This window comes from Melopsittacus undulatus, chromosome 5 (assembly GCF_012275295.1).
Source record: "Melopsittacus undulatus isolate bMelUnd1 chromosome 5, bMelUnd1.mat.Z, whole genome shotgun sequence".
In the NCBI taxonomy this organism is placed as follows: Eukaryota; Metazoa; Chordata; class Aves; order Psittaciformes; family Psittaculidae; genus Melopsittacus; species Melopsittacus undulatus.
Window position 1 is genome coordinate 29,457,625 of NC_047531.1, and position 15,349 is coordinate 29,472,973.

At 43.4% G+C, this 15,349-nt stretch overlaps 1 protein-coding gene across 1 annotated transcript in view; it reads left to right on the forward strand.

The window, feature by feature from the left end:
- RELN (reelin) overlaps positions 1-15,349 on the forward strand; it is a 291,275-nt gene that overhangs the window by 77,175 nt on the left and 198,751 nt on the right. The window contains exon 3 of the mRNA XM_031048313.2: positions 2,787-2,922. Coding sequence (XP_030904173.2) covers positions 2,787-2,922 — 136 coding nt within the window. The remainder of the gene's footprint in view (positions 1-2,786; positions 2,923-15,349) is intronic.

Here is a 15,349-nt window from a genome sequence, read left to right on the forward strand (position 1 = left end):
TCTGAATTCCAAAATGCTGTTGATAAACCCAGTAAAGGTCCAGCAGATGAGGAGAGCTGTAAAAACTATCAAAATAAATTTTTAGTAAAATTTAAAGAAAAAATGGTGGTAGAATTATAAAACTGGACTTTGAGTATTCGCTGTGGTATTCATTGATTTTTTTTCTGCAGAAATTTGAATGAGTTGTTTTTTTTCATTGTTTAGAATTTATTCTTGTCACTGCAAAATTGTTCTTTTTTTAAACCATAAATCAAAGGAAAAAGAAATTCTCCACAGATGTTGTATGTGTTTGATGTATAAGACACATTTTTGCAGTCTACTGCCTGAAACCTAGGGAATTCATTAACTCGCAAGTTGCTGCCAAGGAGGGAAGCGGTCACATTTCCCAAGCTGGTGTGCCTGTTCCCCGGCTGGGGGATGTGGTAAGGCAGTCTTTGTCCTCTCTTGCCTTTGGTTGGCTCTAGAGAAAGGGGGATTTCTTCAACCTGAAGGGTTGTTTCTGTTTTGCCCCTGACAGCATCTGTTATTTAATTAACCTGATAAAGTCTGTGGCTCACTCTGTTTCCCACTGTTCAGCCAGAGATGATGATAGATGAGAGCTGGTGCTCTGCATCATTCCCAGAGACCACAGCCCACATCACTGAAGTCACTGGCTTGAACACAAACTTCAAAGAGAGAGGGACAAGACCCACAGCTTTGGAAAAGAATCAGACTTGCCACTTTTCACCCTCAGCAAAGTCTAATTGCCTAAATACCACTTACCCAGCAAGTGACCTCTCTGGACATATTATTGGACACATCTGTCTCAGCAGGGCACCACTGGATAGAATTCAGCAGTGAGACTGGGGCAGTGACTTTGGTTCCAGTCAAGTGAGTTTCTTTGAGAGTGTTAATGCAACCCCTCCCAATTAGCCAAGGAATGTAAATAATACTGTACTTAAAATGGCAGCACAGTATGGCAAGAGGAGGCCAGACCTCATCTGCACCTAGTGTCTTGCAATAAACAAGAGTCAGGACAGTACCATCTCCCTGGATTTCCCTCTACTGATCTCCAGAAAAGAAGCTCCCCCTTGGTGAGCCTGAGCTTTCTTTGTGATCATCCTGACCCGATGGGCTTTAGCATTGCTTGGGGATTTGAGCTGAAAGGTGTAACTGCACAAATGATGGAAAACCTCATATGTATACTTCAGTGGGGAACTAACTGAAAAAGCCTGAGTGAGAAGGTTGTGGTCATTTGTAAAAGATACATTATCATTGCCATCATACATTGTCTCTTGATGTTCCTGGGATAAACTCACTGTGGTGTCATTTCTTCCCCAAAAATATTGAAGATGGTTTTGAATTTAACAGTCCTCAGGATAAATAACATATAACACTATAGTACATGTTTCTCATCAGTACCTGAATGGGATTTCAGAGGTTGCTTCTGATCCGTAACATAGTGAATGGTTTGCTTGTGAGATGCCCCCTCCCTGGAACAACATGATGCTGGCATGACAGTCCCTAGAGAGGCACCATGTGGAGCAGAGTGTCTGCATTGAGAAGGATTTGTCCCCCTTCTTGGTGGAAATCTCACTTGCAAACTCCTTCCACCTCTGGATCTGTCAGGGGTTAAGAGACATTTCTGGCTTTGCATTGCAGAATTACCATCAAAAGTAGCTGTAGAGGAGGCAGAGATGTGTTTTATTTCTATGTTGTTGTTTGAATTGCAACAAGTAAATATAAGAAATACCAGGCACTATAAACTTTCTGAGACACAATCACCTAATAGTTAACAGTGACCTTGTTGAACATGGAGGTACCTACTACCATTTGCTTTTCCTCATGATCTTATAAACTGTGTTTCAGGCCCCATCAGTATTTTCTGAACTGGAGGTTCAATAACAAAATAATCTGAAACAAGGTATTTCCTTCTGATAAGTGCATTCAAAAGAATATTTCAATATTTACTGTTTAATGGACTAGCATTAAAGGTGTAGTAATCCACTCTTGATTGCCTTTTAGCTAAAGGGTGTTAAACAAACAATGGTTTGCATTTATTTGTGGAAACCCACAGAAGGGCTCTGAGGGGGAGAAGACTGCTGTCTGATATTGGTGTTTCTTGTTTGAAAATACAGTTCTTTTGTCTAATGATGAACTGCAGTGAATTCCTGAAGGAAGCAGAAATAGATGACATTTACATTCATCCATGTGTTAGAGGCTGATTCAAAAAATCAAAGGAATGTATAGTGGTAAAACTGTTGAAGGTTGCTGCTTTTATTTGAGATTAGAAGAGTTCATGATCCAAAGCTCAACTGTTTGTTTTTTTTTCCCAAATACCTGCCTGTCTAATAAAAGAATACACCTTTCTCTAAAAGATTAATTTTAAATAATAAAACATAGCATTTTTTCCTTCAAAATTTATTGTCTTTTATATCTTAAATGGGTGTAAGTCAGGTAATAGAATAATATTGATTTACAGCAGCTGCAATCCAGCTCCTCCTTTGAAAATACAAATAATTCCTCTGGTATTGGCCTCATGAAGAATAACAGTAATAAATACATGGAGCCTTGTAATAAATACAAAGTCAGCCTTGGCTCAAGCAAAGGCCAGTTCCAGTGTTTTCACTGACATTAATTCTAATTACTCAGTGACATACTAGTTTTTTTTTTTGCTCCATGATGTTTCACTCCATGATGTGTCCCCATGATGAAACACATGGCAGATGTATTTCTCAGTCTGTTAGCACCTTGCAATGAGGCATTAAAATGTGTTACTGTTTATCTCCCCTGTGTCTGTCTTGTAGGAATTATGTCTGACCACCAGTTTGGAAACCAGTTCATGTGCAGTGTGGTTGCGTCGCACGTGAGCCATCTCCCGACTACAAACCTCAGTTTTGTTTGGATTGCTCCACCTGCAGGGACGGGCTGTGTCAACTTCATGTACGTATACACAGAAAGCTTATGAATAGATAATCACTTTGGAGCTAATGTAATGGTCTAACCTGTTTACATTAGGACCATGGTTTTGTACTGCTGATAAATAGATCTATACAAATACAAATATTACTACAACTGCTCATTTCCATTTAATTAAAATTAAAGGCATATTTTCTCAGGCAGTGAGTGCCTGCCTATCTTGGCAAGTTTATGGGAGGTTCATCATTGACTTCAGTGGAAACAGTTAGGTCAGCAATGAACAGTTTTGGAAATCCAATCTGTAATTCCCTGTTTGTATAAGCCATAATGTGCCTCTTCAGAAATGGTGGTGTTGTAAATTCCTTAGCCATTCTGCTGTGTGCAGAACATATATAACAGAGATATGAATTTATTCTTGACTGTAATTTGTAGCATGGAGGTACACATACATATAACAGCAATCTCGGTGAAGACATCAAAACTCTTTTCCCTTGATATCCATGAAACTGACAGGGCTGAGACATCCGATCTTGCACTGGGGAGTACAGCAGCATAGCAGCTCCCAGGGTCCATCAGTCTCAGGGATTTTTCAGGCTGCCTCACCCCATGGAATAAGGATGCTCTATGTGTGATAGTTGTCTGAGAATGAGCAAAATGCGGCAGTTATATCAGTTTGGTGTCCTGTAGATCAAATTCAGACAAGAGTGGGAAGGCTCAGCTTCTCTGAAGTCAGTGTTTACTCCAGGAGCATGCTGGGCTGAAGGACTTTTGGGTAAACATGATCACCAGCTGAAGCAAATGAAAAGAGGAGGAATATGTTTTACCTCTAATCCTTCTCCTCCTCAATTTTTCCTCAGCTGCCTACACTTTCTTGCCTCAGTTGTTGTTTCCCCTGCCTACTAAATCACAAGTTGCAGTAAATAAAGCTGTATTTTTTTTTTGTATGGTGTTACTCTGACTCCCTTACCCAGTTCTCTGATTTCCAAACAGTTTGGCTTTATCTTTTTTGTCTCTGTTTGCTCTTCTGTTCCAAATAAGTAACTTAGACAAGATTTTTTGACACTTGAGACCAACTGCAAGTCTAGTTTAAATTTAATATAAAGAAAAATAATTAAAATTGAAGTTTAGTTTCATTAAGAATAAGAATATTAACAAATTAAGAATATTTACAAAAGTTACCTGGATTTATAGACTCTAACAACAGTGCATTATAGGAGAATAGTTTCCTGTGTTGTTTATTGCCAATACATCTGTGATCCGCTCATTAGTCTGATCTCTCTGGGGATGCGTAATAAGGTTATTAATTAGCAGTAGCTTTGGTGTGTGATTTTTGCAGTGTTGGTACCTTTCCCTGGATATTTCTTGGGAGGAACTGGACAAGGGTGACCAGGCATATCTCACAGAGACCAGTGCACAGCTACTTTTTAACTGCACCATACTATTGACCTGCTTCTGGCATCAGCTGGGAGGATAGACATGACAGAGGAAAGCCATGACCCTATAGATGTCATAGACAAAATTCCCTTTCACTTCATCCATGTTTTTTGGTGTGCTTTTCTAGAGCTCAGTCCTCAAAAAGACTGAACTCCCTAAGAAACTATATTTGGGTGGTGATGGTGACAGCCCATCCTCCCCCTTATCAAAGTCATGAAATGGCCATTTTTTTACACCAATCATGTTCGAAATGTTGCTTATTTCCCCCCCCCCTTTTTTTTTGACTCTTCTAGGAGAAGCTAGAATACGCTTCTAGAAGAAACACAGAAATCTGTGGGTGTCCGTATAGTACATCTCAGTGTAATCCTTTAGTATTTGTTCACCATAGATACTGCCAGATAAGCTGAGAAAAATAAAAGCTGAAATGAATCATTAATTGCAGAACAGTTTTCTTAGCAGTAATGTACGGCTTTTTCATACAGGTATTGAGTATCGGGGCTCCTAAGCAAGTTGCTAGGTTCTGTAAATGTTTTTTACCACCAAAAAATAGTAGGTCCTCGTTTACACTAACAAGTCATTTCCCTGAAAGTCTGCAAATTTGTAAAACACTATCTTCATAATCCTTCAGCCTAGGTTTCACTGTTTGTGATTTGTGCTCTAAGCTCATGCTAACCTAGTTAAAGCTCAGCCTGTCGGGGGGGATAATAGTGGCACGCTGGGTTACATCTTAGGTTGTTAAGCCTGTTGTTTTATAGAAGGCTTAACCTACTAGTTTGTAAAAGTGATAAAGCTGACCTAAATTGCAAAAGCATATTGTGTTTTGACCATCAGAATGGTTTATTGCAGAAGTTTCAGCTACTGTATAAAATAGAATGGCTTCTATCGAATTTACTTTAGAAACTAAGTATTTTTCTTATATAGACGCTTTTGCTAGTCACTGAACACATGCTTTAATGTGTCCTATTGTATACATTGTGTCTATACATATATCCACTGTAACCTCTATTAACAGTGAGCTGGACTTTTCTAATGATCTCTGCCCTAGTCTGTAGGAAGTGCCTAATGACCCATGTAAGACAGGTGACCCATCACAACTGATTTTAAAATTCTGTTCATTTAGAAGTCTTTGAAAGTACTAAATGGCGCAATCCTATATTATTTGACATATAATTAGTGCAACTTATAGTGCAAATGGCTAAAAGGGAATGGGAATAATTGTGATGGTTTCCCCTTATGAAGACAGAGGTAAAAGAGCTGTGGTTGCTGAGGCAGGGCACATGCACATCACTTCTGAAGCAGGAGCAACTGGTTCCCAGCACAGCTCCTGGAGAAAGCTTGGGAGTGAATGCTGAGGCAGACAGCTGACCTGTTGAAAGAAACTTTCAAGAAAGGAGATGTGTACCTATTGATAGAACTCCTTTCTGGGAAATCTGAAGTACCCTGTTCCAGAACTGGTCTTTTCATGCCCATGTGTTTAAGCCTGTTTCAGGAACTGGCAATAGTGTAAATGTATGAACTTGAACTACCATGTTGTACAAACACTACCGAACATAAAGACTGTGATTGAGAGGCTTGGTTACCTATTTAAAGCATTCATAGAAAACCTATGACAATAATTATGGAAATCTTGAATAAACATCCAAGAAGATTACATGGTTTGCTATATTAGTCCTCTAGCCAGAGTGGGAAAAGGCTATATTGTCTGAAGGAATCACATTCCCTTGGTAAACCACTTAACTAAACTGTCATTTAAAACACTGTTTAGTGTTTGCTTGGGGGTTGGTTGGGTTTTTTTTCATTCATTTGGAAGAAATATAGGGGATTATCTTCAAGATCAAAGACACAATTCTGTTTACTCTATACACAATGATAATACACACAGATATTAAAACTGGGAAGGAAACTGAAAATAGCAATTATCAGAACTAAGATCCCTTAAGTCTCGTATTTATATATAATCACTCAACTCCTCATTATATAGTCATATAAGTTTTTATCCCTCATTTCTTATAATGAAACAGAATTGTACAATGAAATACATTTTTGTTTGTTGGATCCTAGTTATTGCTATGAATAGCAGTTGGTTTGCAGTCAGTTGAAAAACAGCCTTGACTCTGGGGTCCTGTGAAGCTCCCTGCTTCAGTTAAATTCTGCCATTCTCTTCCTACTCTTTATTGCAAAGAAAGGGTAAAGCAGGGTATTTCTTGTATTTTATTGGTGCAGAATCTCTTTGAGATAAGGGTTGTAAAGGCACTAAATAAGCTACAGGCCTTGTTTACAGTTAGGGCCAATCTAAAGTTAGCCCAGTGTTGCAGTCATCTTATTTTTCCATATTGCTTATAACTTGCCTGATTTTGCCTTTGTGGAAAAAAAAAATCATCAGTAATTGTTCCTTTTTGCTATGCCAGTTTAGTGGAACTATGAAGAAAAATTACTCCTTTGCTTAGTTTTCCACTTCCCTGGGCAGAGGCGTTGTTGTACTGTCAATCAGCATTATGTGTAACATTCTGAAAATCATGAGCCAATATTTGATTCAGATCTGGGCTCTGCTTTCATGTCCCATTTTGATGTCGTGCCCAGTTTACCTCCTTCATCTTCTGTTTGTTAATTTTCCAGTGAAATGCAAACACCGTGCATGGAATCACTGTGGCTCCTCTAAGTGTGACCTCAAGCAGCATAGACTCAACTGACTGTGCAGAATAGATTTAGCTTGTCTATGAGTTTTGCCTGAGATTTGTCTATTTTGTGTACTGGTAAAGCAAATGGAGATGACCAGTGAGGAATTCTGGGTGTTTTCAGTAACTCTGTTAGCAGAAGATTGTAGCTGCAGGAGAGAGAGCAGGAGATCAGGTCCCAGCAAGAGCAGATACAGGAGCTGAAGAAGCAGCAAGAAATGCAGAGGGCTGAGATGAGAAAGGTGAACAAGCAGCTGGAGGAGAGGGACCTGGAGATCAGGTCCCAGCAAGAGCAGATACAGGAGCTGGAGAAGCAGCAAGAAATGCAGAGGATTGCTGTCGACAAATTGAGCAAAGAGCTGGAGGAGAGGGATCAGGAGATCAAATTCCAGGAAGGGGAAAGTAAAGATGCTCGAACAGCACGATGAATCCCAAGTGAGAAATCTGCTTCTGGATCTTGATCATATGAAAGGAAACTTGAAGGAGAAAAACTCAGAGCTTGTATCTCTGATTCAGCAAATCAAGAACTGGAAATGCACAGAGAAGAGGTGAAATCTCTGCAGGCAAGCCTTGAACAGCTGAGGGCAGGTCTCAGGGACAGAGAGAGTGAGTGTGATTCTCAAAGGGATCAGTTAAGATTCTTGCAGCAGTACAAGGAGCAGCAAGAGGGGCATCTTCAAGAGCTTCATGGTAAAGTTGAAAAGATGGCACTTTCTTTATCTAAGAAAGATCAAGAGCTTGAGTCACAACAAAACCAAATGCAGGAAGTTGAAGAAACCATGGAAATGCAGTTGAGGACTCTCTGTGACCAACTGGACCAGACCTTAGAAACCTTAAAAGAAAAGGACAGACTCATAGACATCCAAAAGCAACAAACAAGGAGCTATGAGGAAAAAACAGAAGAAAAGTTACATGTGTTACACAGAGACTTAGAATACATTAAGGCAATACTAAAAGATAAGGATTTCCTGATTGAATCTCAGAAGGAAGTGATTGAAACCTTCCAGAAACAGGAACAAGACTCTGAACAGAAGAAGAAAATTCTGCAACATCTTGAAGTGGCACTGAAGGAAAAGGAACAAGAAATTTTATCCCTTAGAAAGCAATGTGAGGCATGCAAGGAAAAGGCGGAAAAGCTTGAAGCTGAGCAAACAAATCTTCAAGCTACAGAAGTGACTCTGAAAGAAAGAGAAAAAAAGATAAGGGTTCTGGAGAAGGCTGTCTCTGAGCTTCAGCAGCAAAAGGAGGAGGCAGCAATGCAGGCTAAAGCCATACTGCAAAAACTAGAACATGCAGAATCCTCTCTAGAAGGTAAAGATCAAGAGATAATGTCTTTGCGAGAGCGTGTGCAGGACCTTCAGGAGCAGAAAGAGTTAGAAGGTAAGCAGGCCAAGAGTGTAGAGCAGGATCTAGAAGAAATGAGTGGGATGTTGAAGGAGAAGTGTTTGGAGTTCCTCAAGCAGACAGAGCAAATGAGCGTGTTAGAGCTTCAGGGTGAAAGCATGAAAATAGCTCTAGCATCATGCCAGAAGCAAGTGAATCTGCTTGAGGAAGTGGTGAGGAAGAGGGATGAAGACAATGAAACTCTGAAGCAAAATCTCCAGCACCAAGAAGAGGAATTAAGACCTTGCAGAATCTCCAGCTTTGGCTGAGAGCAACGAGACAGCTAGAAATCCCCGAGAGCAAGAGAAGGTCCTGGAAGAAGTCTTATCTGAGACGGAGCGAGAAACCAAGGCTCACGGTGAGCAAAACGAGATAGAAAAGGAAGTAAGAGCTCTTCAGGAAGATCTCCAACGTGTTCAGCAGACTCTGACCAAGAAGGATGAAGAGATAAAGTCCCAGCAAGACAGAGTCAGGAATTTAGAGAAGACTCTGACAGGATAAGAACAAGAGCTTCAGAGGCAAAGCAAACTCCTAAAACAATGCACACCAGTTTTGCAATGGAAAGATGAAGGGGTCACCCTAAAGAAATTAATCCAAAAACTCCAAAAGTGGGAGGAAGTGGAAACAGAGAAGAGAGTGCTCCAAGAGAGAGACCATTTGTTGCAAAGGCAGAAGGAGCTATCCCAGCAACTGGAAGATGAAAGGAAGGCAAAGGGGAAAGAACTGGAGTGTGTGATTGCTATTTTGAAGCAGACTGAAAGTGGAGAAATTGAATGGAAGGAGAAAGCACAAGCCCTGACTCTTGCCCTTAGGAAGTGTGAATTGGCCAATGGGACTTTGAGGAAAGAAATAGCCATCCTACAGACTGCAGTTTCAGAGAGGGACACGGATCGGTTTCATCGCCAGGTAGGCACTATGATTGTCTGTCAGTCAACTCAAACATCTAGAAAGGATTCTAATGATATTTCCCATAAATGTATGAGAATATATATCCCCATGAACATAGAATCTGCTTAGCCAAAAAGGGAGCTTACTGTTAAAATTAACTCAAGTGCAAAAGCTGGGGATGGGTATTTGGTTCTTACTCATTAGGCAAGCTTAGGCAACATGTTGTGTTTAGGATTTGGCATGGAAAGGGAAGGGCTCATTTGACCAGACTGATGTGCTAAACTTCCAGTTTGATGCTAATGCCCGCTTAGCAGCTACACTGATGGTGCTTAGAGGACCATCTCATAGCTGGAGACCAGTAATGAGAGGTGTCCATCAGGGATCGGTGTTGGGACCGGTCTTGTTCAACATCTTTGTCGCTGACATGGACAGTGGGATTGAGTGCGCCCTCAGCAAGTTTGCCAATGACACCAAGCTGTGTGGTTCAGTTGATACGCTGGAGGGAAGGAATGCCATCCAGAGGGACCTTGACACACTTGTGAGGTGGGCTGATGCCAACCTCATGAAGTTTAACCATGCTTTGTACTTGGCCGTGTTTCCCTCAGCTTGAGGGGCAGCCCGAGAAGCCTTGGTCAGCGCTGGCACAGGCTGTGCCCGATGGCAGCATCAGAGCAGATGCCCTGCAGCCCCCGAGGGGTCAGAGTGAGCGCCCAGACCTTTGGTCCCTCGCCTGTGCCTATCCCTGCGCAAAGCTGCAGAGAGCCTGAAAGAGCCGCCCTGCCAGGGCAGGGAGCCCACGGGAGGACACTTGGGGTGCCCCAAGGCCGCTCCAGCCCTGGGAGCTCAGAGCAAGTGGAAACCACTTGTCTGCCAAAGCCACGTGCGATCGCAGTGAATACAAAGAGAGACTGGGTCAGAAGAACGTCAAGAAATGTATTTACAAAACAACAAAAATAAAAGAAAGAGCAAAGAACGACCGTTCTTCTCAAAAATACAACTCTTCTACCTAAAACTACAACTATACTACCTAAATATAAAAGTCTTAAACTTACACCTATCCTATCTAAACCTATAAGTCCTAAGGTAGAAACAACAATCTTCTTAAGAAACAACAATCTTCTAAATCAGAAACAATCTTCAAAGAAAACAGGAACTCTTCCAACGAAAACTTCTCCAAACCCCGTGAAAACTTCCCTGCTGACCAGGCCTGGAAACAAGCAGCACAAGGTTATTTCAGTGAGGCTCCTGATGGTCACTGTGTTTGCCAGCCTCTGGGGAGAGCGGGACTCTGCCGCGGGGCTCAGGGCAGGCTGGGGCTGGGAGCCGGGCTCTACACCATCAAACTGGGCTCGTGTGTTCCAAAGGCAGTGCAGGGCAGCGTGGTGCTGGCGCTTGTGCCGCCAGGATGAGGCCAGCAGGCACCGTGTCCCTGCAGTGGGGCCGTCGCACACAGCCCCGGAGCCAGCGCGGCAGCAGCCGACCCACCCTGACTGCCAGCAGTGGATGGGGGGCACGGGCTGCCTTACCACTGCTCAGTTTGTGTCCATCGCCTCCTCCACCTCCACATCCACCTCCATCGCTTCCTCCTCCTCCCCTTCCACGTCCACCTGCATGGGTTCCTCACCCAGCCCCACCTGGGTCCTGCTGGTGGCCTGATCCTCCAGCTCCCGCATGTGTTGGAATAGCCTACGGCAAAAGGCAAGCAGCAGATTGCATTGGTGCTGGCCAGAGCAGCGCAGCGCAGCTGTGGGACAGGGCTCTGGGCACCCTGGTCCCCTCTGGCTGCCCAGGCAGAGGCATGGGGTGCTGGGGACCCGGGCACGTCCCCAGCAGGAGCTGGTGGGAGGCCAGGGGCTCCTTGTCCAGCAGCACCCACCAGCTCTGACAGGCTGGCGCCTGCAGCCGGAGGATCCTCTGCCTGCTCCGCTTGAGCACCTTGTGGGGCGGTAAGGGCTTCAGGACCTGCCAGAGCAGAGAGGGCAGAGGGGTGAGCAGCTGTGCTCCCTGCCTGCGGGGCCAGGGCACAGACCCAGCCCCGCACCTGCCTCGGCACCCACCGGCTCCTTACTCTGCGAAGGAAGTCCTTTGCCTCCTCGCCTCCACAAGGGCTGAGCGTGGCCACCAGCAGGACACGGGTGGATTTCTGGTGGGGCTGCATTTGCTGCCTCAGATAGAGTGCCCGAAGGGCCGGGAACAGGGCAGTTGGGATGGGAAAAAGCAGATGGGGATGGGAGAAGGGCAGAAGGGCAGAGCAGGAATAGGGCAGAAAGGACTGGAGCGCAGAGGTAAGAGCAGAGGAAAAGTCTGGGTGAAGTCAGGGTGAAGGTCTGTGTTGCTCTCTGGGTATGGGCAGTTGCCACTGTAACACGGGCTGTGACATCACCCCAGAGTTCCAGAACTGCTGCAAGCAGGGGATGGGGACAAGCCCTGAAGGGGCTGCAGCTCCATGGGGGACATTGGGCAATCGTTACGTGACCCCCTGAGACAACAGAGACACACTTTGGTTCTTACATAATCCATAAAATGTGTGAAGGCTGCGCTGGCCAACTCCACAAGGACCAGGACCATCTCCTGTGCTCCTTCCCTGTCCCACAAGCAGTAATAGCCCTGAGCAGTGCTCATGTGCTGCACTTGGGATGTGTCCATGGGGTTGGAATTCAGCCCACCCACGTCTTCCGGCTGTGCCCATCACGGGTGAGCCCGTGTGAGAACCTGAGCCCCATGGGCAGCAAAGGCTGCAAGGGCAGCACAAGATGTGATGCCAGCAGCACGTGTCCAGGGCTGCCTGCTTCAGGAGGGGTCTGCAACAGCTCTGCACCTTGAACTTGCTTCAGGGCTGCCTTGGTTGCAGCAATCAGGAGATGATCAAATTCGAGGTCCTCAGGACAGTGAGAAGGGCGTGCAGTAAGCTCACTGCCCTGGACTTCAAGAGAGCAGACTTTGGCCTCTTCAGGAACCTGCTTAGGAAGGTTCCATGGGATAAGGCCCTAGAGGGCAAGTGGGCCCAAGACTGTTGGTTGATATTCAAGAATCTCCTACTGCAAGCTCAGGAGTGTTGCATCCCGACTAGAAGGACTTGCAGCAGGAGGGCCAGGAGACCTCCTTGGATGGAGAAGGAGCTGCTGAGGAAAATTAGAAGAACAAAAGAGGCTTATAAAAGGTGGAAGCAGGGACAGGCAGTCTGGGAAGAATACAGGGATGTTGTCAGGGTAGTTAGGGACCAAGTTAGGAATGCTAAGGCCCAGTTAGAATTGGCTAGGGATGTTAAAGATAACAGGAAGGGATTCTATACATACTTAGCGACTAAGGACAGACTGGGGGACAACGCAGGCCCCCTCCGGCAGCTGTTGGGAGAACTGGATACCCCGCATTTGGAGCAGGCTGAGGTTCTGAATGACTTCTTTGCCTCGGTCTTCACTGACAAATGCTCTGACCACACCACCCAAGTCCTGGAGGGCAGACGCAGGGAGTGTGAGAATGAAGACCCTAGCCCCACTGTAGGAGAGGATCAGGTGTGAGACCATCTTAAGAACCTGAATGTGCTCAAGTCTGTGGGACCTGATGAAATCCATCCATGGGTCCTGAAGGAGCTGGCAAAGGAAGTTGCAAAGCCACTGGCCATCATATTTGAAAAATCATGGCAGTCAGGTGAAGTTCCTGATGACTGGAAAAAGGGAAATATAACCCCCATTTTCAGGAAGGGGAAAATGGATGACCCAGGGAATTACAGACCGGTCAGTCTCACCTCTGTGCCTGGCAAAATCTTGGAGCACATTCTCCTGGAAGCATGCTCAGGCACATGGAAACCAGCAAGGTGCTTGGTGACAGCCAGCATGGCTTCACTAAGGGGAAATCCTGCTCCATCCCTGGCAGTGTTCACGCCCAGTTTGGACAGAGCCTTGGGTGACATAGTTTAGTGTGAGGTGTCCCTGCCCATGGCAGGGGGGTTGGAACTGGATGATCATAAGGTCCTTTCCAACCCTAACTATTCTATGATTCTATAACATGATGGTGAGTATTCAAAATTATTCACTGCAAAGCAAAAAAAAACAAGGGAGGATGGAAGCTGATTGCAACCGATTTTCCACTCATCTAAGGGTTTTTAGCTGTTTTCAACTGGAGATAATAATATAGATATCTCCAGGTAGGTATTTGTCTGTGAGCTGTGTTCCTGTAACTCCCTTGAGAGTTACCAGGGGTGCAATCTGGTTTGATGAGTATCTAGGGCCTGACATTCAGTTCTAGAGAGAGGTACCTGCAGGTCTGAAGGGTTTCTGTAGCTCTACTAGTTTCCTTAGGATGTGCCAAATTATTTTAGATATGTTTAGGCATGTGCATCAAGCCCTAGGTTTCCACTGGCCAAAATGGATCACTAACTTCCTAGCTCTCATGTAGCCCTTTATAAAGGCACCTATTTTAAGCTTTATTAAATCTGGATCTGAATCCCACCCAGACAGACTCAGCTGCCTAAACATTAAACACTTGGTGCAAAATCATGCACATTAATTTTTCATCTCCACCACCCTCAACATTCAGCAGATTTGTCTATGTCAAGAATTTGCAATGAGTGGGCTGCTGAACAATTAAAATATGCTAAAAGATATGAATAAAAAAGGCAACTTTGTGAAGTTCGTAAAATCTTGTAGGTTTTTTTCTTTTTTTGTCAGAGGTTGTTGTCTCATATTCTCTTAGACATCTGATATGCCTACTAAAAGCTCACTTTAATGAGAGGAATGTTCAGTTTTTAACATTTTCTCCAACCTTACAGACAACTGACTATTTGCTATTTTAAGCTCCTCATGCTGTGTAGGCACAAGAAAAGCAGAACCAACAAAGCCAGAAAGAATGGGTACATGAACATCTGTTAAAAATAAAAGCACAAGAAAATTCTATTGATAAGTTAGTTGAACTTCATTCAAAAGATGAGCAAAAAGCATAAAATGCTGCTTTCACCAACATTGTGTAACGCCAGAATAGAAATGTAAGATGGTACAATATTAGGATGGTTTCTTTACTTCGTATGATACAAATATATAATGTACTTGTAATGTATGGTAGCAGAAGGCAGCTCAATATAGCCTTTGGCTACTCTGTTAAGATTTTGGCATGGTTCCATATAGGACTCTGGCACCTCCTGCATGAAATAAAATGAAATTCAGTCATTTTCTACTGATACTATCTAAATAATAAAACAGTCACAGACAGAATTACTTCCCTTCTTGCAAATGTTCATTTGACAGTTCTAGAAGCAAAGACTAGATTTTACTGTCTTCCCATTCTGAGCAATGTACCCATTATTTTTGTGCTTGAGATCTCAATCCACAGTTCAGTTATCAGTAGCCGTGTTATCAGTAGTTGTGTTTAAAATTCTCTCTTGAACTTTGTTTCTCTTTCCTTGAAATTTAACTTCAGGGTTATTTTTCAGAACATATTTTAGTTCATCAGCAACATAAATCTTTGTTTCATTCAAAGAAGTGCTTTTTCTTCCCATTTTCTCAAGGTGGCTTAATTTTAAAAGTATGACGAGACTGTAAAAATATTACACGCACTCCAGCAGTTTGCTTCCACTATGTTTTCATGTGTAACAGAGGAATTGAATGAAATACCTGTTGGCTACTAATAGTTGGTCAGTAATAACCCTTTCAAAATGACAACCTAGAAGAAGCACATTTAGTGAAATAGACTCTGTTGGAAATGGCTGTATTAAATGAACAATAAACATTCTGTATGGGTAAACTTATATTACCTAAAAATATGAGTACAGGCAAAGGCAGAGGACAATTATAAGAGATGCTTCAGGAAGCTAAATTTCAGTACTACAGACAAGCCTGTACAACCAGACGCTGTGCCTGCACTGAAGCCCTTTGTAGTTCTGGAATGTCTCCCTGGTAGACTGAGAGACTCTGATCATTTCAATGCCATCTCTCAAGTGAATAATACAACAAGTGTCTAGTGCATAAATGAGTTTGAGATAAGTGTATTGTCTGCATAGTTCTTTGGGAAGTACTTGACTTCTTGCAGTGGACTATCACTAAGTAACTTGGTGAAGAGCTCAGTACTGCAGGATGTTG